The sequence below is a fragment of the Anas platyrhynchos genome, chromosome 1 (genome assembly GCF_047663525.1).
Source record: "Anas platyrhynchos isolate ZD024472 breed Pekin duck chromosome 1, IASCAAS_PekinDuck_T2T, whole genome shotgun sequence".
In the NCBI taxonomy this organism is placed as follows: domain Eukaryota; kingdom Metazoa; phylum Chordata; class Aves; order Anseriformes; family Anatidae; genus Anas; species Anas platyrhynchos.
In genome coordinates this window covers 87947910-87975757 of record NC_092587.1, presented here as the reverse complement: position 1 = coordinate 87975757, position 27848 = coordinate 87947910, and the positions used below count along the sequence as shown (strand labels likewise).

General features: G+C 41.3%; 1 protein-coding gene across 3 annotated transcripts in view; it reads right to left on the bottom strand.

The window, feature by feature from the left end:
• Positions 1–29: 29 nt before the first annotated feature.
• Positions 30–27848, bottom strand: part of LOC101789696 (cell surface glycoprotein CD200 receptor 1-A) — a 68854-nt gene continuing 41035 nt past the window's right edge. Inside the window, exons 1-6 of one of the 3 annotated variants that reach the window (XM_027449588.3) lie at positions 17189–17814; positions 5636–5941; positions 4625–4873; positions 3730–3829; positions 2728–2779; positions 30–1326 (exon numbers count right to left, since the gene is read on the bottom strand). In XM_027449588.3, coding sequence (XP_027305389.3) covers positions 1225–1326; positions 2728–2779; positions 3730–3829; positions 4625–4873; positions 5636–5941; positions 17189–17276 — 897 coding nt within the window. In that variant the 5' untranslated portion in view covers positions 17277–17814 and the 3' untranslated portion in view covers positions 30–1224. Of the gene's footprint in view, positions 1327–2727; positions 2780–3729; positions 3830–4624; positions 4874–5635; positions 5942–17188; positions 17815–27848 lie in introns of those variants that run through there. The other 2 variants (XM_072044476.1, XM_072044459.1) reach the window with 2 other exon arrangements.

Sequence of the window (27848 nt, the reverse complement as noted above, 5' to 3'; positions counted from 1 at the left end):
ATACTGAAATAAGAGGCAGTAAACAGAAGTTTACAGATGGATCTCTTTATTATTACTGTAAAGCCAGTTCATAATTTAGGTAGTAAGGCATCAATTCAAAACGTTTGAGAAACACTAGTATATAGAGAACAATTTATTTGACTTATTCCCAAAGAATATTTTGGGAAGGTGAGAAGTCACCTTAACATGAGACACATTAAGATATACAAGCTAATTTACGTACAACAAAGTGAGCTTGAAAGTACATTTAAAAATATCAATAAAAGATCTAGACATATTCATGAAAATATCTTCTGTTGTGCTAGTAAAAATAAATATGACAACAGGTAGCAGGAATGTTATCCTTTTTGTACATTATTGCACAGTTGTAGGTTATACATTTGAACTTGTTTCGTTGTGAAATATTTGCTGTTAGTTTCTGTTAAAAATAGCTTACCAGATTTGAGTAACATGATTTTTTACCATATCTTAATGCCAATACTCTTAAGAAAGAGAGGAATACTCTTCCTTCAGAGAATCTTAGGGAAAAGTAATCATAACAATAATTTGACTTACCTAATGAACATGTTTAGTGGAAATACTGAATAGAAACCTAACAAGTGAATTCAACATGCTAGTGAAGTCTCTTTTTTAGTGGATGAACTTATAAATTCATCACTCATTTCAATTTTCTGAACTGGGAGATGAAAGGTCTTCCCTACAGATACTTTTTACCAGTTAAAACTTTTCTGTGATTATCCATACTCAAAGCCCTTATATGAGTCATTTGTAAATTAGAACAAAGTGTCTGTTGCCTGGAGAGCGTTTCATTTTAGCTTAAACACTCTTCCCATCTCCCAAGTCTGTGCAAGATAGTGTCAAATGTGTCAAAGTAATGCCTACAAGTGACTGACAAAACTAGTATCTCCGATTGAAGAATAGCAAAGGGAAGACTGATTACAACATTTTTTTTTTTTCCGGGAAAATCTATAGCTTGATGTCAGTCAAACTTCCCCAAGGAAAAACAGGAAACCTGTTTGCTTTCCCAAGGAAAAAGGCAAAATGGGAAGAAAGAACTGTGCAGACTCATCAATAAGCATAGGTCTTTGAAGAGACCTAGTGAGCTATGTTGCCCCTGAATCTGAAGAAATCCTCTCAGAAGTTTCTTTCTATGACCAGTCTTTTGTAAAGTGTCTCTCCCCTTTTCCAGCGTTGTTGAATCACTCATTTTGCTGTTGACAGTCCTTATGGAAGATTCTGCCCCCCTGTCAGATCTGACACTGAGTTGTAAATTGTGTTTTCCTTCTGCACGTAAGTAGTATAAGGTTCCACCTCTGTTGTGTCATCCTAGCAAAACAAAACCAAAAAGTGTGAATACAGGAAGTAGGTTAATTTGGCAAGATTTTTCAAGCCTTTCATCTGGACTGAAGAATGTAACTGGGAAATAATGCATCAGTTTTTATTCTTCTTGGACCCACAAAAACAAAAAACAAAACAATGCACACACAACCAACCAACCAAACCAAAACAAAACAAAACGAAATAAAACAAAACAAAACATCATCTGTTGCTTTTTCTACCAAAGAAGCTGTATTGCTATTTCTTTCAAAGACTTGATGGATAACACTAAAGTATTGATTTGTGTGCTCTTTTCCTCTTCCATCTCTTTCCCTTCTCATTCACTCATTTTCACCTAGAAAATTTAGTATTAGGATCTCTTTCTCTAGAGAGCAAATCACATACTAGGGTCTTGACCAGGATTGATTCCTCCATCAGTCTACAATTTCAGTCTAAAGATATTCTAATGAAAGTTTTGTGATGTGCCAGCAAGAACACTGGCACTTAACCAGTTAGTTTACATTAACGCAACTGTCAGCAATAATTCAGAGGTAGGGAAGCAGAAGAGGAAGAAGAAAAATAACTAGAAGTAACTAAGTCATTTCAGAAATAGAAACTGAAGCTCCTTTTTAAGTTGGTGACAGAATTTGAGCCTATTATGTGCTGCAGGTACACGGATATGCACAATGTAGATGTTTCACAACATAAATGTCTCAGCTTCCCTACATGGAAATGCTGTTATTTGTATTTGGTAGAAGAGAACAGAGATACAGAGCTGATGAGTGAATTTCTCAGCTACATGGGAAGCGTGTAACACCATAGGGAATTCAGGAATATCTCCCATGTTGGACATAAGAGCTCCTTCCATTGTTTTATGAAATGCTTTGGCTTGAGTACAGTTGGCTCTTTTTGCATTTTGACCACACAAAATAAAGACTGGCCTTCAGAATTTGCACATTATCATTCTGAACATTGGGAGAGATTTTTTTTTTTCTCTTTCTAGATTTGTTAATTTTGTTGTTTAATGCTTTTGTTTCCTAATAGTTTTCTTAATATTCCCCAACCCATAGGATTGTCTCTCTTACTGAGCACTGTTTGTACAGCAGTTGTGGACAGTGTATCTAATATGAGCAGAGGGATGTGGTGGGACTTGCTCCTTACAAAGATAAAGGATGGCAGTTACTGAAATCTTTGCTGTTGGAACATGCCTCTAATGTTTGCTCCAAGTCAAGATTATGGTAATGATAGTCTCTGTTTTGTACTGAGATAAAGCTAAGGACAAACATATAAGACAGAGTAGCACCTGATGAAAGTAAAGAGTAAAAATCTAATGGTTTCTCTTATTGATCATGTTTTCTTGATCCAAGATCCCTGATTTAGTGATGGTCTAATCTGCATCCTTCTCCTTACCTCTAAGGAATGTGTAAGAGAAGTATCGGGAGGTTTGGTTTTGTGACAGAGTCTGTAAAAAAGAAAATAAGCATTAAAGCAAATTTCTTCCTCAATACTAGAATTTGCTGAGGGGTCTTTTGAGCTTCTTTAATCACAAGTCTATGAAATATTTTTCTTTCTTATTATCAAGAGCAAAGCCTAAAAATCTTCTCATGTCTTTCTGTCCTTGACTTTTGATCCGGAAGCACCCTGGCTTTCTTTACGGATGTCTTCTGATGTTTTGGGGAGCTTAAGTGCAGAGTGGAAGCAGGTTAAAATCAAAATCCTCTGGAAGGTTGTCCAACTCCCCCTTGCTGAAATTGTATCTAACTAATTGTTCATCTTTGAGGGAGAAGGTTGGGAAGAACAGTTTTGGAATAGGGGAGGGACAAACCACATCTGAGGTGTTCAGTACAGATGCTAATTCAGCCTTTCTCTACACAAATGTGTTTTTTTTTCTTTTCTTGAAACTGCTTTCTTTTCCACAGCAAAACCAAAAGGGGCTAGAGTCCAGTTTCACCCAGGGAGCTTCTTCATAAATAGAGACAAAATCTGCTGTCTATTCCAGTGACATGGCAGGATAGCACTGGCCAATGCTCTGACACTTGAAGGACCTTCTTAGGCAGAGAACCGTTCCCCTGGTCTGACCAAGAGAGACACTGACGGGCTCTCACAGTACCTGAAGAACAGATTTGCTCTGCTGCTTTCCTGTCAGAATGAAGAGCTCCCATTCAGTGTAGCAGGCAATGCACTGAGGATTCCCTGCCAATTTCTGACCATCTATATTTTACTCGGGGCATTATTCAGTAAAGATGTGTGCAACGCACAGTGTCTGCAGTATAAAGTACAAATATTTGATGTAGTCAATTCAGTTACTCATAGCAGCACAGACTGACAGAATCATGATTTCAAGACACAAATAGTACTTAAAGATTTCTGCTGGCACAAGACAAGTTTACCTTAGCACTCTGTTGTACGTACCTGCAACCGTGGAGCTTAAAATAGTAAATGACAGCCATGAAGGTGATAATGATCAGGAAACCAAGAGCGATGGTTATATACAGGATAAGGTCACTCTGTGCTAAAGACAAAGCACAGTCTTAATTATGTCTTCTCACTGCTACCTTCCTTTAATATTTCAATATAAGTTTAAAGTTGCTTTAGTATATACATTTTCAACATGCTTGTAAGATAAATATAAATCTTTTCGGCAGAAGAGAAAGTCAATAATGAAACCAGTCTGAGAAATGCAAATATAGTCTGTGTCAGAGAAAAAAACAGATCAAATCCCACAGTGGATACCCATGACATTTATTCACTAAGTCATAGCTGAGCCCCTCGCAAGGACACAGCTTATCCTAGTATTACAATTCATGTGTAGTTCTTCAAGAAGAAAAATCCAAACCAAAAAGCAGAAACCAAATGCCATACAGTGTCAGACATTCCCTACTGAGAATTAAGTGGTTTATTTCTGCTAGCCACACAAGAGATTGTTCTCTTTCTCTTACCACAATCTAAGCAGGAGATCTTACTGTTGCATCTCAACAAATTTTGTTGATGCTCTGCTTCCATGTGGTTAACAATAAGATCAGGACTGCTTTGAGGCTGCTTACTGCAACTTTCCCACTACCAAAAGAATACTACCACAGTAATGTACTTCCCTTTAAGGGAAGAAACCATTTGGAAATAGTGTCTGTAACATGAACAAACTGGTGATGTTTCTTGGCACGTGTGGTAGGGCACGATACTACTGTCTATGTAGGATTTCACTGGAGGTTTCTATAATTTTCATGGATTATTCTTCCTAGAAAGAGCAAGAGTGTGAACAGAGGGCTAGGCAGGATTTTGAATGCTGAACACACAAGGGGGAGCTTACATGAGGAACAGTCTGTGGACATGGTCTCATTCAGAGTTGCGTGGTACACCTTGCAGGTTACTGTCTTCCTGTCAGTGCTGTGTGCTGTGAACCTGCTGAGCACGGTCACTGTCCCGTTGTCGTGGCTGTCTATTTCAGTCGTGGAGCTGTTCTCTGGGACCCACAAGATCTCAGCAGCCGGTATCCCCGCCGCTGCCTCGCACACAGGGATGCTGTGGTTGTCACAGTACAGGGACAGCCTTGGGGGCACTGCAAAGCATCAGGAAGGGGAGACGTGTGGGTTGCTGCAGTTGGCAGAGGCTGTTCTTATTCTTTACCCAAAAGGAACGTCATGAGAAGAGGAGAGTCAGGTTGGAGGTGCCATCCCGTCACAGCAATGTGTGCCAAAGTGACAAGGATAGATTTTTTTTTTTTTTTCCTCATTTTTGGACACCTCTCCCACATTGAGGTGAGTTACCACAGCCATGTACCATTAGAGGAGGCATCTCAGGATGTGGAGGTGGGGAATTGCCCAGAATACAGGCCTGAATCAGACTTTTGTCCCGATCAGCCTTCATGCATGTGGCTTAAAATGGATTTGAATGCCAGGCTAGCAGGAATTGGGGCTGTTCTTCCTCCCTGGGTAACAACATCCCGTGTTTGATCGAATAGCTCAGTACTCGGAGGTGTTGCCCTGCTGTGTTTTTGTCATATTAAAGTAGCGTGTTAGTGAGTGACTACAGGAAAACAAGATGCACGTGCAAACTCCTTCTGTAGTGTACTGGGGATTGCTTCACACCCATCACTTGTAACTCTGCGGGGGAGAAAGGGGCAGCAGAAGGGATAAATGTTTTGGCAACTGAGGAGAGGGAAGAAACAGAGCTACTAAATGACTGCGTGACCATTTGTGCCACTGAGAAAGCTCCTCTTCTCAGTGCACGCTTCTTCCTGTGCGGGAGGAGAGGAGCTTTGTCTGTCTGGGGCTGGAGGTGGACCTTTGGAGAAGAGAGAAATGAGGAAGGAGTCCCTTACCTAGCACAGTCAGCTGGTACATCTGGTAGAAATTCCCTTCCTGATTTACCAGTTCGCAGCTGTAATTTCCTTCATCAGCCATTCCCACTTGCTGTATCTCAAGGGCATAAAACTGTTCTGGTTTGAATTCACTTTTCACGCTGTCACTGCAGTTTGTTCTGTACACCTTTTCCTGATCAGCCCTGAATACCAAGGTGCAAGGGCCTCCTATCTTGGGGCTTATTTTCCACGTCACCATAGTTGCTCTTGTTCTGTGAGAGCAGGCCATCACAGCGCTGTGACCCGCTTGTGCTGCCATTCTGTTTCCTGGAGGAGACAAAGAAGGAGAAGGATGTGTGAAAAGGTGCCCAAGGATGTCACTCACAGCCTTGGAGTTCTGGCCTGTGCTTCGGAGAGAAATGTCAGCTCTGTTACACTCCAGAGGGAGGCCCTGTCTTTGCTCATCCCAAGTTGTCCTTCATCTGGTGTTACAGCTGTTTATTGTGGAGCTGGTAGTGTATTACAGACTACCCTCTTAAAACTATCAACGTTTCCCTCTGGGTTTTAGTGGATAAAACAGATATTGGAGGATGATATCCTGCTCTTGCACACTGGGTTTAGAAAGTCAGCATCCAAATAGTGTGGCAAATCCTCTGTGTTTGGAACCTATGTGAACGAACCATTCCAGCCCAACCACTTTTCCTACTGTTTAACTAAGTTCTCGGGAAATGTTTTCTAATGTGCAAAATTAACACAGTTCACTGCATTTTAGCTACTTACAGATTCCCTTAAAGATTTTTGCTTTTCCGTTTCGAGGATTAAGTATCGTTTGGGTGAAGACCTTTCCAAATCTAGACCTAGCTCCTGCAGTCTGGTAGGAAATGTAGCTGCAATATTGCCCCATAGTACAGTACACAGTATAGTGCTGTAAAATCTTAGTTACTGCAGCTGTACAACATGTAAATCAGAGGGTAATTCTGATAATTTGTTGGTTTTGTTCGTTTGTTTGTTTTCTGCTAGGAGAGGACAAATATGTGGGGATAGTATATCACTGAAACCATTCACTTCCCATTTCTATTAAAGAAAGGGAATAATACTTAGCTTTCTGCTGCTCATTACTGCCAGCATTCATTGGTTAGTGTTTGCAAGCATTGCTAAAGATGAAAAGTGCTATTTATTTACATTATTTTCTGATACACAAATTATCCACCAGCCTCACAAATGCTTGTTTTCTTAATTCAATTGTCAACAGTATTCTGTGATACATGGTTGCACTGTATTTAAATGACTTTTTTTTTTTTTTCTATACGACATTGCAAGAAAATGTGAGATGCATGTTTTAAACTCAGATGATTTTACCAGGAGAGGAACTGAAAGAAGCCTTTTGTCTCATGATGAGTTCTGGATGGGAGTTCTATGAGCAACTCCAAAAACTGGCAAACAAATTGTTTCCTCTGCCAGTTTAGCACTGCCAAGTGCCTCAGAGCTCCGAGTCATACCATCAGGATGGCTGACCTCATCTAAAAATAACTAAGCAAACCTAAGCCTTCAGACAGACTCTGTGTTGGGGCAGGTGATTGTTTTTTGTTTTTTTTTAAACTAATGTTTGCCAATAGTGACCACAAGTGACAATCTTGTGCCTGTTTAATGGAGTAAGCTTTTATTTACATCTTAGAGCAATATCATTTTAAATGTCTTTCAACTCATTTGAACTCATTAAAGAGGTTAAGATCAAAGGCAGTCTGGGCTGCAGTGACAGCACCCTTGTTGAGTTTGTGATCTTGAGGAATATGAGCCTGGCAAAGAGAAAAGAGAGGACCCTGAATTTTTGAAGAGTGAATATCCATCTGTTTAAAGACCTAGCAGATGAGGCCCCATGGGATACTGTCCTTAGGGTCAGAGGAGCTCATCAGAGCTGGCAACTCTTTAAAGATGCTTCTCTTGGGGTAAAACAGGTCTCCATCCCCATGTATAAGAAATCAAGCAGGGAAGGCAGGAAACCAGCATGGCTGAGCAAGGACCTGCTGGTCAAACTGAGCTGTAAGAAGGAAATACACAGGCAGTGGAAGCAGGGACATGTGGGCTGCAAAGAGCACAGGGATGCTGCCTGGATGTGCAGGGATGGGATCAGAAAAGCCAAGGCACAGATGGAAATAAGCTTGGCAAGGGGTGCAAAGAACAAGAAGGGATTGTACAGATCCATTGGTCAGGAAAGAAAGGCCAAGGAGAGAGTTCCCCCTCTGATAAACAAGAAAGGAGAACTGGTAACAATAGACATAGAAAATGCTGAGGTACCCAACAACTTCTTTGCCTCGATCTTCATTGCCAGTCAGGCTGCCCACATCTCTCATTTCCCCGAACCTCTAGGTGGGGATAAGGAGTTGGCCGGATGGCTGCAGCCAGAGTATTGTGGTCAATGGCTCTATATCCAGGTGGAGGCCAGTGACAAGTGGTGTCCCTCAGGGGTCTGTCTTGGGACTGGTACTGTTTAATATCTTTATCAACGACATATGCAGCGGGATCGAGTGCACCCTCAGCAAGTTTGCAGACAACACTGAGCTGAGCGGTGCAGTTGATACAGCAGAATGAAGGGATGCCACCCAAAGGGACCTGGACAAACTAGATAAATGGACTCCAGTGAAATTAATGAAGTTCAAAATGTCCAAGTGCAAGGTGCTGCAATGGGGTTGGGGCAGTCCTAGACATGAGCATAGACTGGGAGAAGAACTCATTGAGAGCAGCCCTGAAGTGAGGGACTTGGGCATTCTGATGGATGAAAAGCTCGACATGAGCCAGCAATGCATGCTTGAAGCTCCAAAGGCCAACTACATCCTGGACTGCATCAACAGAGGGGTGGCCAGCATTGTTCCCCTCTGCTCTGCCCTTGTGAGGCTCCACCTGGAGTACTGCATCCAGGTCTGAAGCCCCCAGCACAAGAAAGATGTGGAGCTGTTAGAGCAGGTCCAGAGGAAGGCCAAAAGATGATCAGAGGGCTGGAGCACCTCTTCTGTGAAGAATGGCTGAGAGAGCTGGGGATGTTCAGCCTGAGGAGAAAGCTCTGGGGAGACCTCATGGCAGCCTTTCAGTACTCAAAGGGGGGTTATCAAAAAGAAGGAGAGCAACTTTTTTCTCAGGGAGATAATGACAGGACAAGGATGGATGGTTTTAAAGTAAAAGAGGGGAGATTTAGATTAGAGGTTAAGGGAGATTTAGATTAGAGGTGAAATTCTTCACTCAGAGAGTGGTGAGGCACTGGCACAGGCTGCCCAGAGAAGCTGTGGATGCCCCATCCTTGAAGGTGCTCAAGGCCAGGCTGGATGGGGCTTTGGGCAACCTGATCTAGTGGGTGGCATCCCTGCCCATGGCAGGGGTTTGGAACTGGATGGTCGTTAAGGTCCCTTCCAACCCAAGCTCATTAGCCCTGCTTGTCAGCTGTGTGGATGGGTACAGGGCTCCCATTCCTATAGACACCCATTCACATTATCACCTGATGCAGAAATAGTCTGGCATATTTGCAATCTCTCAAGAAAGCATATGCAAAAATGGAGCTCTGCTTTCTAAAACCGAGAGTGTAGTACCAAGTTCAGATAATTTAAGATTTTGAACTGGGTGACCTAAAATCTCGTAGCTTACAAGCAAATTAAGACTGGGCATGGGTAATACTTGATAAAAATCTACTGAACAGGAACTTATAAAGAACAGCCATTTTTGTAACAGTTTCTGATAAAAACAGGATTTGTCTTTCTATTTCAAGCTAAGTCAGTCTAATGAGATTTCAGGACTTGCTATTTTTTACCACAGAGTTAGCTTTATTTAAAGATAGACCAAAATGTTTGTGCTCAGGAATGAGTCTGCAAATAGCTGGGGATGAGCCAGCACAAAGGCAGTTCTTTAAATGGAAATTATCCTCACCCCTATCCTATTCTTCCTAGTCAGCCATAGCTTTACTTTAGTTTGGAAATGTTGATAGGACCTCACAGAATCACCTCAGTTTAGCCAAGGACTGAAGTTGGACATGCCATACCTTTTCCTTCTAGTATGTATTCCAAAACCCTTCTAATCTCTAAACGTATGTTTGATTAGAGCATTAACCAATACACTAGGAAGTGATAGCTCTTTAAGTAACTCATAATTGCTGGCTATACTCATTCAAGGAAAAGGCCTGAAAAGAAATCTTTCCTGTTCTCCATGCCTTTACAAAATGCCTTCTTTCCCCTAGTCCTCTTCTCTAGTCCACCAGCTTTCAGTGGCTTCTCAGGCCAGATAGAGACTCCACATGACCCTTTCTTGTCCTCTTTTACCATCACATCTATGACTTCTTGTGGATCTCTTCCAGCCAAACCTTTTGCAAGAGTCTGTTCCCCAGTCTGCTTTCTTTGCCTTTCTGCTGCCTGCCGCAGCCTGCACTCGTAGGTAGAGCTCAGCAGCTCCGTGGGAAGACACCATCTCCCCTTTCCTCCAGGAATTTAACTAAGCATAAAGGGCTTGTGTCTGCTGTGCAGGCAAACCAAGCAAACAAAACTATTCCACTCCTAAAGAGGAAATGTTCAATGCTGCAAGTGTGAAAAGTCAGACCAGTCACTGCACCAGTGTTTTCTAGAACGGTGCTTTCATTCTGTAAAATGGCTGAAGGTCAATTGCTAAAGTTTCCTCTGTGATGGCTGATTACTTCAAGACCCGTAGAATCAAGGCGTGTATGCCACACACGTCAGCATTTATCTATTTGAATGATGGCTTGGAAACAACCCAGTACATTGCACAGCTTCTTTTCTAAAGGTGAAATCCCATGTTAGAGCTGAGCTGAGCTGAGCTGAGCTGAGCTGAACTAACAGCATGCTGCAAATTAAAAAGGGGATAACCAACGCAGCAAAGGCCTCACTCTCTGTGGGTCTGCAAAGAATAAAAAAATTGAAGAGGTGTGACCTATCAAGCTCATCTCAGTGCAGTGATAAGCGAATGCTGATAATCAAAGGTCAGCCCTGCTAAATATTGAGTTCTACCCAGGAGAGATGATATGAAGAATCCTATATCTACACATTTGTTGTAAATAACTTCTCATTTTCAGTCTTAATCTTCACAAATGAGCGAACAATGGAAAATGGCAATCATTTATTCTGTTTGTCAGAAAGTGCAGAGCCCAGGAGAACAAGCTGTCAGTCATGCCGATGTAGAAGATAGACAAGTCAGGTTCAGGGAGCTCTGTACAGCTCCGAGCTGAACCAATCAATTTGGGTTATTGACATAAATTCAGTCAGTGTAAGCTGATTTATCTTTGGGGACTTCTGTGACAGGTTATGGGTAGGTAGGGTTGGAGGCCTTTGGATCGAAGTCTAATTTGACTCCAATCTCTAAAGTTAACCTAATTAAAATACAAGTAACGTTATGTCTTCCATCCTTCAGTGTCTTCCCTTGACTGCTGAAGAAAATTTTAAGAGATGTTTGAGAGGGTTCTCGAGCTCTGTTCTAGTGCATTGAGTGCACTTCCCAATGCACTGACGGATTCCAGCTTCATCTTTGAAAGTGGATGGATCCTCACTCAGGAAAAAACGCACTCAGCCCAGGAGCTCGTATTTATGTTTCAGAAATGTTCTGGTTACTGTTGTCACGCTAAGATTACTGTAATTGAAAAAAGATTTGGGGAAAAATTGCCCTGTTTTTCTAACATGGTTTCTGTAGTGTGTTTGACAGCTCTCGTGGATAGCTAGTTACACCAGTTCCTTTACGGTGTCACTTAGTCATCTCTCCTGTTTCTCAGAGTTTTTCACACAGTAATAGGAGAAAGACATATTTCAAAACAGGAAAATTTGATTGTGAAACCACTAAATTTTTCAGGGGAATCACTGAAAAATCAGACAGCTACACAGCTTGAAAGTGCTTTTGATTCCTTTCAAGTAGGGAAGATTTCCAGCCTCTGTTATTCTTTATAGCAGGTTTTAACCCACAGTAAAACCTTTTCTTCCCCCCAGAATGACTCAAGTTCCATGACAACCTCTTTAGAAATTCAGCTGTTAAAGAGTTTTTTCACACTGTAAAGAGACTTCTTTACTTTCTCAGACGTAATTCTCTCGTGTCTTTATTTCTTACAGTAACAATCTACAGTAGCATTTTGGTGCATCCCCCCTCCCCGCCCCCGCAGTTTAAACTTAGAGGTATAATGAACTGAAACAGTGATTACACCACAAGTAAATGACTAACTGTATCTTGGAATTAACATATTATATGAGTCAGAGCAAGTTATGATCGAAAAGGCAGTACCGGATGCTTGGAAGAGGCCAGCTACAATAGGCTGAGCTCTGCATTCTCCTTCTACCATCAGAGTGCCTGTGACCACTTAGCAAGGCTTGTCTGGAATGAGGAGAGAGAGAAACAAACAGAAGGGCTTTGTACTAGGGTAGAAATTGCTAAAGTACTGTCAGAGTTTTTTATGTGGCAGGTTTGTGACTCTGAAAATGTAGCCACAACAGCGCAGGATGGAGTACAGGCTGAAAATCTGCCCCGCGCACTGGATGAGTAGTAAGTAGTTTGAGTGCTGTGAGTTTCGTGACAGAAATACATGAACCAGCTGCCCTGAGTTGATGTGACTCAGACTCTTGAAGCTGCAATCACAGCTTTTTCAGTGACAACGCATCTTTAAAAGGGCAGCATTGGACACAATAAAAGACTTACAGCTTTATTGTTAGTTTCCCTTTAATACTCTTTTATCCGTATTTGTCATTATTCCTTGAAAATGTATTCTATTCCCATTTCATTTTCTTTAGGCCTTTTCCCCATCTTCAGAAATTCCATTCTTCCTCACACCCAAATTCTTCTTTTATTCTCCTTGTAAGCCGTTTCTGTTCTGCCACCATTAGTGTCCTTTGCAGTGTCAGTCTCTTTTCTGCTGTCTCATCCAAACTCAAATGGCAAATTTAAAACACAGCCAGAAAATGACACTTTTTCACTGTAAACTCTAGTTTTTCAATATGAATTGTCTGCAGCATGGCAGGAATTCTTCTAGATTTCAAACTTTAATATCAGGAAGTGGCTTCATATGTTGCAGAGAGCTGAGCACACTGGCAGAACTTCATAAAGAACCTAAGGTTTCAGTCTTCATGTTCAAGACGGAATATACCTTTGCAGTTGCCAAATACTAGTTGTTAATGTTTCTATGATCTTCTCATGCTCTATAGCTTTCTTCAGTGTCCTTTCAAGCAGTAACTCAAAACAGTTGTTTTTGTAGGCAAAGGAATGATGTTAAATCTCACCTAGCTGGAGATGAGATTTGATACAGTGTCCTCTCAAAAATTGTAAATTAAGCCAAAGAAAGGAGGGGTAACTGGAGGGAAGTATGATGGGTAAAAACTGTATCAAGGAGAGAAAGCAAAAGGCAGAGTTGAAAGGAAGTGTCAGGTTGAAGGTAGCTTGCTGATGATGTTTCTCAGCAGGCAAATTTTATACAAATTCTGTTTAGCATTCTTAATAACGGTGTTGGCATTTGTATCAGGAGTGTGTGAGGAAATTTGTTGAAGGCAGAAAGCATATGGTAGTATTAATATAAAGAAGGGAGATGTCACAGAAGAAGAAATCATTAAAATCCGTCAGCTCAAAATGTAATAACAATGAAAATAGTTATTACAATAAATTGAGAAGCATTTCATGATAGAATGCCTGCAAAAATGATTTGATGCAGTGATTTAGAGGTCTTTTCTTGAGGCTGTATTTGAGCAAAAGGGCTATGTCTCAATAAAAAACATGGCTTTGTAGAAAAAAGGATAGGTATGCTGCACTATTGGCCGTGTTAATGTTTGAGTGATGTGTTGGAATCATCTAGTTTGCAGAATTAACACCTTTGCTCAAACCCTCCACCGAAAATAAATCATCACTGAACTTAACAAGCTGTTGTATTTTATATGACCCTGGCTGTTAACTTTGAACTTGCTAGAGCAACCTCTGCGTGCAGGGTGAGTAGATCTTTATCCTTGCAGAATGTCAGCTGGAATAGATGGGAGGAGAAGGGGCTTACGCTGTATGCCAAAGGGGTTTGGGTAGTATTTCTTCCAGAGTAGCACTGTGACGCCCTGTGTAACAAACTGCAAAGACCCTCTGGACACTTCCCACTACAGATAGAGATGCAGAGTGTTTCATACTCTGTTCTGCGTGCTGAATTTGACTTTCTACTCTCTTCCTCTTGAGAAGACCAAAAAAAAAAATTAATATTGTTTATTTACGCTTAAGTGTCATTTTCCTGTTATTCCAAACAAAAATAGAGCATTGACTGCAAAAGGTGGGTTGTATGCCCTCTTCTTCATACTTTCCAGAGAGCAGATAAGGGACTGCTGTGAAAACACACTAATGACTTCACTTTTCTATAGTTAGAATCGCAGTCACACCTTGCTTAGTGTTCGGCTTTAGCATTGTAATTTTTTTTCTAGCCTTTTCTTACTCGATACAAAGATAAGGCAGCATAAGAAGATTCCCTACGCTTTATTCTTCTGAAAGATTGTACCTCTGTGTACAAAATATATCAGCTGCGAGTATTAAGTAGAATGTACATCTGCAAGTGCATTACCAATTAAAGAAAAGCTGCTTTATAGTCATAGAGTGTGCGGTGTACTTGCAAAACCGAACTCCTCCGTTTCTGGGGTTTTGAAACTAGACACCTTTAGACATCGTGCTTGGACCATATCAAAGTAAAATGTTATGTCACATGAGCATGCTTTGAAGATTGTATTAGGGCAATTTAGATGACTTCTGAGAATTTTTTTTGTTTAATTTAATAGTATGGAGTTCTGTTTTAAGTGTTTGTGTAAGAAAAAAAAGGCTGTTGTGATGTAAAATGTGTTTTTAGTGTAAAAGAAGACAAAATAATTCTAGCACATAGAACCAAAGGAGCAGCAGAGCAATAGTGAAATCGAGACAAACGTGTATTTATCAGAATTGGTTTTTAGCCTATGATTTTTGTATCAGGAGCAAGATTGCAGAGTAAACTAGAATAGGAGGCAACAGAGACAAGAGCACTGAAACACCCAAAGACAGTGGAAATGAGAAGGCAGTAAAACACCCTAGTCTACTAACACTAGTGAAGGAGAATTTAAAAGTTTTTGTTTGTTTGTTTGTTTGTTTGTTTTTAAGGGAAGAAGCTAAGTAAAAGCAGTTGCATTCAAGAAAGTTAGGTATCTGGGTGAACTTGTACTATAGACAGGTGGCTCTGAAGTTTTAATTCACTGTTATGCACCTCGTACACTCTAATTTCTGCACTGAGGCAATGCCATTGTTTTCATTTTTTTACTCTTGGTAAAATTGAGCTAACATAGAGAATCACATCTCCTTATTGACATCAGATTTCTTTGTGCTTGCACTGAAGCACACTGTCATATCTGTTGTCACAGGCTAGTACTACAGATCCAGGACTTACACAGCTGATCATTGCAAATGTTACTCCGATAAAAAGAGTTTAATTGTATGAACCTCCTATAGAAAAACTTGCTCTCCCTTATCCCCTTTCCTTTGGAGTACACACACAACCACGAGGTGTCTTATTTGTTTAGTTAAACAAATAAATAATTTGTTTAGTTAAACAAATCCGCCTATGAGGATTCCTATAGAAGGGTTGGTAGTACAGATCGTGCACCAGCAGCTTCCATAGCATACTGTCCAGCCATGCTTGGGGACAGATCTAGACACAACAATCATGAAGTTGCTGCCCCTTCCTCAGCTGTAAAAACTGACCACGGCACATGAGGCAACATATTAAAAATATGTTAAGGCAAACATTAGCACAGGTAAAGCCTGGTTATGCACAAGAGTTTTTGCATGACCTTATTTCATTCAGGGTAGCTTGCTCTGGTCTTCAGAAGGGGAGCATAGTTCCTTCGAGCTTCATACAACGTTAAACTTCTCTGGATAGAGAACACACACTAGATCATCTTAACACATCTGGCCTGTGATCTCTAAGGGAAAAACCTCGTCACTACACCTTGCTGAGAACCGTCACAATAATATTGAAGGAAACATGTTTAAAAACAGCCTTAGCTAAGATCTTCCCATCAAAAGTGTGCTGTTTGTTTCGGAGGGGGGAGGTTCAAACGTGAAGTTAGATTTTAACACATCTTTTTTGTGTGTTCTTTGAAGGGGAATATCATTGATTCAAGACACCAAAAGGTTGAAATCTAATTGTCTTCTGGATGAAAAAGAGAACTTTTTTTTGGCATTAGATTTTTTTTTTATATATATTTCCAGCAAAGTCCCACTTTAAAAAGAAATTTTGCCTGTAGGATTCTCCTTTGTCTCCCCCATTTTCTTCAACAGTTTGTGACATGTCCATGCTCCTTTACTTTTTGAGCAGCTGTACTCAAAAGCATAGACTGTCTCTGATGCTACCATAACCTGTGTGTATTACCGTGAGACAGTTCCTCGGTATTCTTCTGAGATAATTTCTTTACTGGAAGAATGGGGACAAGGGAAGGGAATGTTTTTTTTTGTTTGTTTGTTTGTCTTTAACCTCTAGTGTGCCTGTTGTGAGTCTACTAATGCAGAGTTTAGAAAAAGTGTGTGAAGATTTCTTTTTTTTTTTTAATGTGTGGCACTGAGGTTATCATTTTGATCTCACTTGATCTGCCAAACACACTACAGGCAGGTGTTCCCTCACTGATAGCAATAACTGTATCCATTTTACTTACAAATATCTGTATATTTTAATATCTTTAAGGATAGTATCTTCTTTTCTGTCCAAGTGGAATGAAATATTTCATGTCCATGCAGCTTAATCCTACTTGTCCATAATAGTAATGGACATAAGCATGTTACATGTTATTCAGAGATGTCCCTAGCTGGCAGTTTAGGTTTCTGGAACTGCTGCTCAAATCCCTAATTACATGAGCAAGTCCCTGGACCGCCGCATGGCATCTGAAAGAGCACAAGCTCTAGAAATGCAAATGAAATAAACCTAGGAGACATTAGCTGTCATAGCTAGAATATATTAAAACTAACCCAACTACACTAATAGACAGAGTCAGAAAGGATTAGGAATGTCACTATCTTTGACACCAAAGCCCTGGCTGTGCCTGATAGCAATCATTCCTGTTAGCCTCAGAATGAAATTGCAGAAACTGCTCCCGGCTGTCAGCACACCAGTGATCTTCCACCACTCCTAAGAAAGACACGAGATCCCTGCCCTGTTTCGTAGTGTCTACCACCTCTCCTCAGCAGAAACCTCATGGCCAAAAGCTTCACGTTCACAAACGCCTTCCTGGGCATATTTTTAATAGATCAAATGGATCAGTTTCTCAGAGGATGTGGATTTAGTGGTCTTAGTAAATAGGCTGTCTGTGACTAGCGGTACGTTATAGCCATGAGTCACTAAATAATTGCCTGTATAGAAGTCACAGGGATAATGACTGGCAGCCTTGTGACCACTGAGAAAAGAAAAGCAGGAGCAGATATTTGGGAAGCATGTTTTGATTGTGCTCCGTCATTTTTAACAACTAAAGAAAGTCATAACATGACACATAGCCCTTACGGGGAGAAAAGATCTGTGCACGTTTCCATTTCTTCCACCCTGACAGCTGAGCAGTCCCAGAGAACAGTTAGACTCACCCGTTATTCTTGTGAGCTTGGTGATGGTGAGCAGCACGAAAATACACGCAGCCTTTCCAGCAATCTTCATGTCAGCTCCTTTTTTCATGGCTCAGGCGGCTCCGTCACTCCATCCGTCCCACTGCCAACCTAGCTGTGGTCATGGGGCATATTTCTTGCCTGCCAGTGCATCCTCAGCAGCCCAGGCGAGCGTTTTCTCTTCCCCCAACCTTCCCCACTCCTCTCCTGACTGCCTGGCTCCTCAAAGCTGGAGAGGTTCCTCCTTCTGCCTTTGAGAGCAGGAGGCTTCCTGTGCTGAGAGCCTGGGCGAACGCTGAGGAAACAGACTGAACAGCTCTGCCTTCCGTTCATTGGCTCTCCTCAGGAGGCTGATGAGTGAAGATAAACCCTGCAGCACAGCTCAGATGGGGTAGCAGTGGAGGAGATCATTTAAGCCTGACTTTAATATCAAACAGAAAATCTTCATTTTGTGGCGCTAGAGAGAAACTTTTTCTTCATCCTTGCCACTGCTGCTATTCTGCATCTTCAGCACTTCTTTGTCACTACCTCAAAGAAAAATCCTTCCTCCTGTCTTAATGATTTCTCCCTTCAGAAGCTTTGTTTCCACCTTGAACAACAAAGCTTTCCAGACCCCCAGGCCCTTGGAGGAGAGACTGAGTGAGAGAAAAGAAATACTCTTTTACATACTTTTCAGCAGAAATCATAGGAAATCAAGCTGGCCCACATCTTTCAATTATTTTTTTTTTCTTCAGGATACTGCGGTTTTTGGGTTTTGTTGTTAGTTTTTTGTTGTTAGTTTTTTGTTGTTGTTGTTGTTAGCACCATACCTGTCTCTCCACTTCCTCACTTTAATCTTCAGATTCAGAGCTTTCTTTTCCTTTCTTAAGCCACAGCTCTTCCCTGGCACAATTCTGTGGGCCAGCAGTAGAGAAGGTTTCAGCTGTTGAAAATCTACAAATCAGAATGATTACCACCAAGGACAGAGACAAAAACAGTAAAGACAGAAAAGACAGATCAACAAAAATCAACAAGAAATTGAGGTGTTCAGGAGCTTGGGCAGCCCAGCACATTCGGACATTGTCAGGCTGCAGTGATGACAGTAGTCTGATGGTCTGGTAATTTTGTTGGGTCAGACTAGTGTTCAAAAACGGTCTGCATTAATGTTCACTGGAGCAAAGGACTATGAATTAAGGTCTTAAGTAAATAAGTAAAAAGACTGATAAGGAACATGTAAAGAAAATCAGGCAAGGCAGAAAGAAATTTAATCTTCTTGGTCCTAGAGTCTTATTATTGACTGCAGTTTTGTGTGGTGAGGAGTACTGTACTTTTGTCCCACTTAATTTTGAAGCTCAGTTTAATGTTTTGATGCTTCTCAGCAGTTTTCTGAGGTTTTCAATGTGCTATCCACAGTAACACTCTGGTTTATATTTTGAGTAATTACCGTTGATCTAGGAATTAGTGATGCATGTGAATAGATAACAGGTATATTTTAGACAAGGACACGGGGAGGAAGAAGTGTTTGTGTAAAGGAAAGAATTAGGCAACGTGTAAGCAGTATGAGGCCTTGGATGTGTAAGAAATGGTGCTCAAAGTTGATGCAAAGGCCAAATGAAACTAAGCTGGTGTAAATGTGAGACTGTATGTAAATTGGCAGACTGGATGATTGCTGAATGAAATGAGAGTCTTGAAAAACGAACAATGCAACGGGGTAGAAGAGATTTAAGAAGAGAGTTAGCTATGTTAATAATAAAAATGCTACTTTAAGTCGTCAGAATTATGGGTGTCTGACATTCCTACAGGGATTCCTTCAGAACCAGAAACTGGACAGCCGGATTCTTTTGCTAGGCAAATGTCATTTAAGACGTTATTAAGAAGCCTTGTGAGCAACTTTCGACTTGAAGCTTGGGTGTCCAGAAAAAAGCTGGAGGCTCATGTAAGAAGGTAGGACAGAAACCTGAGGATGCCTGAGAATGGGAAGTACTACCACCGTGCCTCTTTTTACCTTTTTGAAATTACTACTACAGACACTGGAATTTAGGAAGCGAGACACGCAGTCTGTGGCAGGACATTACTGAAAACATAAATTTACCACAAGAAGTGGTGAATCTTTATTTCTTCTTCCTGTCCTCTCAGTTACACAGTGGGAACCGGGATCCCATAACAGAGGAACTGACCCTGAGAAAGGCCAGACTGTGACAGAGGAGAAATAATGCGTGGAGACAGGAGAAAGGTGTTGGGGTTTGCTGGCTGCATCAGTCAGAAATGTGGTGTGCATTTGATGGAAACGAGGAGAAAGAGAGGGATAAACTGATTGTGAGAGCTGAGTCTGAAGCCTGAGACATAGTTGAAAAAGAAGAAGTTGCCAACAAGGTGCAATTAAAGGCACTTCCAGTGAGTGCACATTTCTACACAGCAGCAGAGAAAACCCAAAGCCATTGCAGTCTTTCTGGAGTCTGAACTTTCCCTGTCTTTTGTGTACAGAGAGCACAGATCTGGGCTTTGCCTGTGGTTTTCAGTGTGGGTGATTGCAGACCCATTTTATGTTAATTATCATAATGTCATCAGATATTATTTGACAAAGGCACAGTCTGTGATCTGCTCTGTTTGAAGTGGTTTTACTCAGCCTTAAAGTCCTTGCTGACAGCAGATTCCATGCTAATAACTTGTTCAATAAGAAGTGCAGGAGTGCAGAGCTGGGTTTTAACTACCAAGGTGCAGACAGAAGATTTTTTTTTCCAGGAACTTCATTTCCAGTGATGACATAAATACCAGTGTGCTGGAACCTCAGCTGGTATAAACTCATAACCTGGATTGAGTCTGTTGACTTCTCACAGAGCTGCCACGATTTTGTCCACAAGAGAATTCTCCCTGCTGTGTCACCTTCTGTGTCAGCTGAGGACCCTAAGTCTTGGGACCATACACATAGCACAACAGGCTGCACATGTGTAAGAAAATCCAGTGATATCTGGAGCTGAGAATGGTTCTGGAAAAGTGTTGTGGAAAGTGTCTGTGCAACTGAGAGATGTGTTTTACTCGCAGAGTAAGTGCACACCCTAGTAATGAAATAAAATGATCTGGTCTGGGAATTTGGCAGGTAAGTGTACTTAAGGCTGGATTACATTATGTAACGGTCTTGCCCGATGTATAGGGCATTGAAAACACTTGAATTCTTCCAGAAATAGCATTGTGCGTCACACTTGTAAGTGAATTTCCTGCCTTGCGATGTTCTTAGAGACGAGAACTTGTTACATTAACAATGAAGGAAAAAAAAAATCATAAGTTTTATTTGCATCCTTTGTAACAAAATACACTAATTTTGCATATGGAGGTACGTGATAGAGAAAGCAAAAGTATTGGATAGCCTCACTTCTTGTGTGGGCAGATGCAAAACTTCTCCTACATCTACCTTGCAAACGCACTTTACTGTGACTGGCTGTTCCTCCTACTGTTTCACTTCAGAACTTTAATAGAGTTCATCCAGTCTATGTGGAATATGACTGACAGGCCTGCCCAAAATATGATTGAATGCTTGCAATCGCAGGCTCTGTAATTTCAGCTCTTGCTTTCAGCATGCCGTGAAGGACGGGGCGCAGTGGACATTTCCTAGCCCATCACATGGCAAGTCCCTTAGCAGAATGGCACAATGTGGTAGGCTGGCTCTGGAGATACCATTTATAAACTTTGCAGCACTAAAGTGACACGATATGCTTATAAAGCCGCTTCCTGGTTGTTCTGTGGTTGAGTGTTGTTTATTCCTGGAAACACCCACACACCTGAAAGTCCTGATGAGAACACGGTTTCTTTCACCTACCTCCTGCTGGAGGGTAGGTAAGCCTGAGGTGAAGCCCACATTGCCAGCGTCCCTCTCCCTTCAGGGAAGCTTGCATTTAATAGCAAGACGGAAACAGGAGGACCTGACTTTGTGTTCAGAGCTGTTGTGCGCCATTTATACACGTGTAGGTAAACAAAATTATACCCATGTTTCAAAGTATTCCTGTGGGGGTGTTGTGTGGGAGGCTAAATGCACTAAACACTTCCCTGCGGCCTAGTCTGAAATTCTGCTCCCCGTGCCTCCTTGGATTCCTGCCTCAAGCCTTCTGCAGGCCATGCCCGTGCCGTGCAGTTGCTGAGAGTGCAAAGCTCCCCAAGCTGGCTTGGAGCTAGCTTCAGAAATGGCAGTGGGACGCTCAGAACAGCACAGCACCTAGCCGGGGCACAGCAGCCTGTTTGTGCACCTAACTGCTGCCCTGAGGGGATGAATGTTTCTACCCAGTACGATGCGATGGCATGTCGGCTTACGGGAGCTAATTCTGGTGTCGCTAACATATGCGTAAGGCACAGTTTCTGCTGGTATGAAATGGTGTGGCTCTTTTGAAATCAGCCTTAACATCACTAACATGCGTGATGTTGGCCTGCTCTGAGCTCCAGCGTCGGCCACAAAACTCAGGAGTTTCACCCTGTGATACGCCGTGTTTATGGGCCAGCCTGCCTCCCAGCAAGGCTTCCCTTGAACCATGCTCCAGATTGTGCAAAAAAGACTGGGCTTACTTGGAGAAGTGCGCTGAGGGCGTATGATGAAAAGTGGGGAGGAAGTGACTCAGAGCACCGGATGAGCTGAGACAGATGTTTGGTGAGAGGGAAGGAGTGGGAACTTGCAGATGAGCCCTAGCTCCCCTCCGTGCTGGAGTTCCAAAGTGTTGGAGTCAGCCCTTCTTTGCTTCGGTCGGGAGGAAAATCTTGCAAGACGTTGCACTGAAATAAGTAATTAAGGCTCTGCTTTCTCAATAGGAAGACGTTTCACTTCTCTGATTCCTTAAAGTGCTGAAATCCTTGGTTAGATGGAAGGAACAGGATATGGAGACATTTCCACGGTGTTTTCGTATTTCCGCAATAGCTGGTAGGTACAGGGGTACATAGCCCATTTATGCAATGAAGGAAGTGACTTCGTTTTCTTAGCTTGAAGTTGGTATGAGAAGTGGTCAAGCATCCTGCCATTCTTACATAATAAAGGGAAACAGAAACCAATTTCTAGTCCTAATAATGACTATTAGCTAACCAAACGTGGCTTCTAATCCTTCTGCCCTTCTAAAAACTGTGTGTGTTTTGTTTTTTTTCCAGTCTGCATTTCACTTCACCTTCAATTTCCATTTTTCCCTCTCTGATTACCTGTTTGAATCAGAGGGCTTCATCCTCAATGTCACTAAAATTGCAGTCCTCTGATGAACTTGTGGAGTTGCCTCTTGTCTGAAGAGGTTTGGTACAGCAAGATGTTTTGCTTGTCTGCCACAACCTTTTGCCACAATAAGAGCCCCCGTTACAACTACGAGGTTTTTCAGGGGTGAGGCCTGTCTGAAGGGCAAGTTGGTCAAACCGCTACGATGTGGGTTTTTTTTCATTTAGTGCAGCTGCTGAGATTCACAGTCTGTCTGTGCTTTGGTTTTCATCTGTTAAATAAGGATGGCAACAGTCACCTGTTTCATAGGGAAGTGTGGTGGGTGCCATGATGACAATCTTACTCTCGGGCACATGAGGCTGCTGTCACCAGATAGCCATCTTTTTAAGGAAATCCTGCATGCAGGCAGGATATGAGTTTCTGTGTAATCCTATGGTGGACAGAGTGATGAAAAGTAAATGTTACGGTCATGTGGTTGCAGTGTGGGGAGTCTTTGATTAAAGGTGTGATCACGGGGAGAATGACGCCTGATGTTTTCTGTTCCTTAGGTGAAAAAAACGTGAGAGGCGATTTCTGGATTTCTCACAGGTAGTTTTCCTACTGCTCTTTAATTTGCAAACCACTTTATTAAAACCTGTTTTGGAATCTAGAAATCCACATACCCTAAGCGCGAACAATATTCAGGTTCTTAACTTCTTAACACAGAAAAACTGAGGGCAGGAATGTGCTATCTCCCTCCGGCTGCAGAAGGGCTAGTGTTGGAGGTTGTAGTAAGAAAAACATAGGTCAGAGATCAACAGATAGAAGAGAGAGCCAAATGCCACGGCCTGGTAGATTCTGGCATGTTCATTTGAAGCTGTAGTCTGTAAGAGAGATGAGATCAGTGGCCACATAGATAAAGTGGGGAAAGGTGACCAAAAGGTGCCGATTGTTTTTCAGTCTTGCACTTCCTCTAGATGCATCAAGAGAGCTTGCCAAAGGCAGCTCTACTGCCACAGAGAGTTAGCAAGGCTCAGGTTTGCCATTTGGAATGAAAGAGATGAAAGAGAGAGAAGGAGAGACGGCATCCCAATTCCAAAGCAGGGATATTGAGGTGAGAGCCAAGAGAGGAAGAGTGGAGCACACGGTGAGTCACAGTGCACAGAGCAGGGCACCCAGACAGAACTGTAGGTACTGTGATACTGCAGTAATGTCAGCAGCTAATAGCTGTAACTGGGACATAGTTGTACTGAGCGCCTGTTTGCCAACAGTATCAAGTGCAGCTTTCTGGAATTTGGTGGAGTGGTGGGACTAAAAATGGGAAAGAAAGCCCTTCTTTATAGGATCACCACCATCAAATTAACCAAGAGCATTTGTTGATATTTCTCATCCTGAAAAGGCCGAACTTTACAAGCTATACAGGAACAAATTTATCAGTTTTAGTGGAATTTTTGCCTAAGGTTTGAAGCAAACTCTGTGAACTAAACTGACAGATTATCTTGGCTTGTACACTTCCATATCCTCAAATAAGAAATACCTTTCTAGAAGCTCTAAACCTTTAGTTAGATAGCTATAACAGCATATATATATATATAAAAAAGGACATTTTGACTGCATGAAAAAGTTGCAACACCCACCAAGTTACAGCAAGTCAAATTTAAACTGTAAATCAGGCGTGTGTTTTTAACAGTGAACATGACCAAGTGCTTGAACAAAGTACCATAGGAAGTGGTGATTACAATGTCTTGATGTCATCAGGTTAAAAACTAGCAGTCTTCTGAGAAAAGTGCTCCACTGAAGCCTGAGTTTTCTCACAAGAGAATGAGAACTAGCAGTACCTCTACTGAGATGAAGAACAGGCTTCATGTGACATTTGAAACACACTTTATTCATACCTATTCACTCCGCTTTAACACCCTAATAAATTGTATAGCAGTGATGAACCTAATCTGTAAATAATTAAGGGAAGTTATGTGTTGTCAGCTTTAGGTTTTTACCCTGCACTGTTCTTCATTTTTCCAGTGAAAGACAAAGAGCTATAGTGGGAAAGGAGGACTGAATTGAAAAATAATAAGAAACTCATGATTTTCTCAAGGCTATGAAAGACCTGAATTAAGATACTATCACTGAATCTTGTCCCATGCTTTTCCTCACCTCATCTCTGGGTATCTCTTTCTCAAGGGTGCTGATAAAAGTAACCCTCTAGAAACTGAAACAGGGGACAGTAGCCATTGTCTCTGTTCCAGCAGAGTACATCTTACTTTCTGAAGAAAATGTTATTCCATGAAATAGGATTTTTCTAGCAAAGGATTCTATGCTGTGATCCAGGTCATGCTGAAATTAGTATCTTCACATTCAGTCATCAGCCACAGATCTGGGAGGTCTGGAAATCTTACATTATTCAGATAATAGTCAGAAGTATTATGCAGATAATGTCTGTGCCTTCTTTTGCCTCTAATGTGATCAGCTCCTGTGTCACCTACTCTTTCAGAAAAAGGACACAATTTATACTCCATACTTAAAATTGTCATCTGGTTGAAAAACATTTAGCATTTGAGGAGTTCCCTCAAAATTTTTGGTAGTGGGGGTGCTACAGGGGTGGCCTCTGGGAGAAGAGGCTGGGGGCTTTCCTGTGCCGTACACAGCCAGTTCCAGCTGGGTCCAAAATGCAGCAGAGAGGAATTTCTGGGTACCATCAGTCCCCTCACATCCCCCTGGGCCTCTGGGGGAGGCAGAGGCATTGGGAATGAAGTTGAGCATAGGAAAGTGGGGAGGAAAGTTGTTCTTTGAATGTCTGTCTTCTTGTTTCCCACTACACAAATAAGTAATTAAATGGTTCTTTTAATTGATAATAAATTATTTTTGCCCAAATTGAGCCTGTTTTGCCCACGATGGTAATTGGTATGCAGTCACTTTGTTTCTGTCTTGACCCATGAGATTTCTCATTCTTGTTCTCCCAGTTTCTCCCCCTGTCCCACATAGGCTGAGAGGACTAAGTGAGCAGCTGGGTGGGAATTTATTAGTTAGCCAAGTCTAATCCACAACCGTTGTGTTAGGCATACAATAATTCAGTTATAATTGGTTTAATTAAGATGTGCAGAATTTAAATGAGTGTCTGTTGTAGCTCTGGAAAGACCAGTTTATTTATGTATTTTCCTGATGGAAAAATAATTTCCATCAATCTCAGTGTTTGTAGGATGGAATTTCCTGATTTCGATGTGCTGTTCTTTACACTTTCTAAGACAGGGAGGAGACTTAATCTGGGAGGATCGGACAGGCAGGAAGTAAAGATGACTCTTCCACCTTTGGCACTGGCTAATTCTGGTTCTTTTCTTTTTAGAAGTGAATTTTTAAAATGGCTTGTGTCAGCAGAGAAGCTCAACTACGTGTGTTGTATGCATATAATGCTTATGTAGTGATGTGAATGCATGTACTGGAAATCAACAACAAGTGGGCTTCTTTTATGTAAGCAGACTTGCTAAACTAAAGAGTTAATTATTTTTTTTCGATACAGATATATACTAGGAATCAGCCCTGCTCCTTAGACCGGAACAAACAAGGCTTGTCTGGCATGAGGAAATAACAGCCTACGGCTGTTAGCAATATAGGGCTAAGAGCACAAGGGGTATATCATCTGTATGAATCTGGAAGAGAAAGTTCTGCCAGTCCTGAAGACTAAAAAATCATTTCTCAACCCGCTGGCCACAGATCATATGACTACAAAAGAAATGCATTTGCTTAGGCGTTTTTGCTCTGTGACAATAATGGCTAGAATATGACATTCTAAAGAACTGTGTGATTCCAGAAGCTGAGGCATTAAGTGATATAAACATCACTTAATTTGGGAACTTGGCAATACTGACAACACTTCAGTGAAGAAAAGGACAAGATGGAAAAATTCGGGTAGTTACAATAAAATTGGCTTTTTATGTAGTTTTAATTGGGTCAAATTTTCTAAACTACATACTGGTGAATATAAGTTGTGACTTGAAATTTGCATCTCTCCAGTGCTGGGCAAGCTTGTCAGAGCAGCAACAAGAAAGAAGCAGTGGGTTAAAAGCTCAAAATAGTAATTTGTGCACTAGCAATGACATGTTTTCACACACAGCTCTGTTCTTTCTTTAGAAACTGCTGCTGCAGCTATTTAGGATGAAAATGCTGAAATCCTTACGTAGAATGAAACAACACTAAAATCCAGGAAATCCTGCAACTTCAGTTTTGATGAGACAAAAGGGTGGTATTTAGCTTCTCACTTTTGGATTGTTTTTGAAACCTTGTGCTCTTTGATTACGATGGCAAATTATGTCTGAAACTCTGAAAAGAGACGCTGTTTACCCTGATAAAGCTATAAATTTTAACAGCAACTTACTAATTAATGTGTTGCTTTTGTCAGTAGGAGTGCAGCAGAAGTACAGCAGTTTTCTTCCCCAAAAATCATTTTGTTGATATATTGTTGTGATTCAAATCACTGCTTAAAGTGAGTACAACTTTAGATTAAATCTTCTGTGATTAAATATTCTGCTTGTTTTCAAGGTAGGTTGGGATGCATCATTACATCATTATTTAGAATAGCTGAAGTTTCCTAATTCTCTCTGCAGTGACTTGGTTCAATACTACTGTCTAGAATACAAAATGGCATATACAGTTAATGCCTTGAACGGCAGAGGCTTTTTAGCATTGATTAATGTTTGATTTCTGGGAGAATCCAAATCTACATCTAAATCCAGAAGGATCTTGTTAATGTTCAGAACAAACTAAAAAAGGCAATGGAGAACACTGCAATGTGGAGTTCAGCCCAGGTTCTGCACCCTACAAATATCCCAGATTTTTCACTGGTATTGTCTTTATGTGTAAAAATACTTATCTGAGAACTCTAATCACGTGACTACTTTGAAAATAACTCTCCATCAGAGAGCTGAAGTAACTAAGATTTCCTGCATTGCTATCCACATTCAGCATGGACTTTTTACCTGATAGAGTTGGCCATCCATACCACCTGTGAGAATAATTCTTCTGCAAACCTACCAGCCTTCTTTTCTCCCTGGCTTGGTTTCTGTATCGTAAACATGTCACAAGGTCCTGTTTCACCAAAAATACTGAAAGACTAGAAGTGACTTTACAAGGAATACCTCATACGTGTTGCATGGTTCTACCGCTGTATCTACTTATATTCCACCCTACTCTTTCAGCTACTTTGGCAGTAAGATCTAAAAGATTGGTGTTATATGTCTTCCTATGGAGAAAACTGTTTTTCTCCGTTCTACCCCACAAATTTATTTAGAATTCACAGTGAGCTGAATTGTTGTTTTATCTTTTTCCCAGATGTCTCAAAACATAGTGTCAGATAGTCCTATTTGTTTTTCTCATCGTCCAGTCTGTAAGACTAGACAATTTTGATAATGTGCATTTGACCTGTGGGTAACTTCAATAGATTAAAGATACAGAAAACACTCTTATTGCGTTTTCATTTTCACCTTGTGATCAAACAAGATGATACTTCTCTCTTTC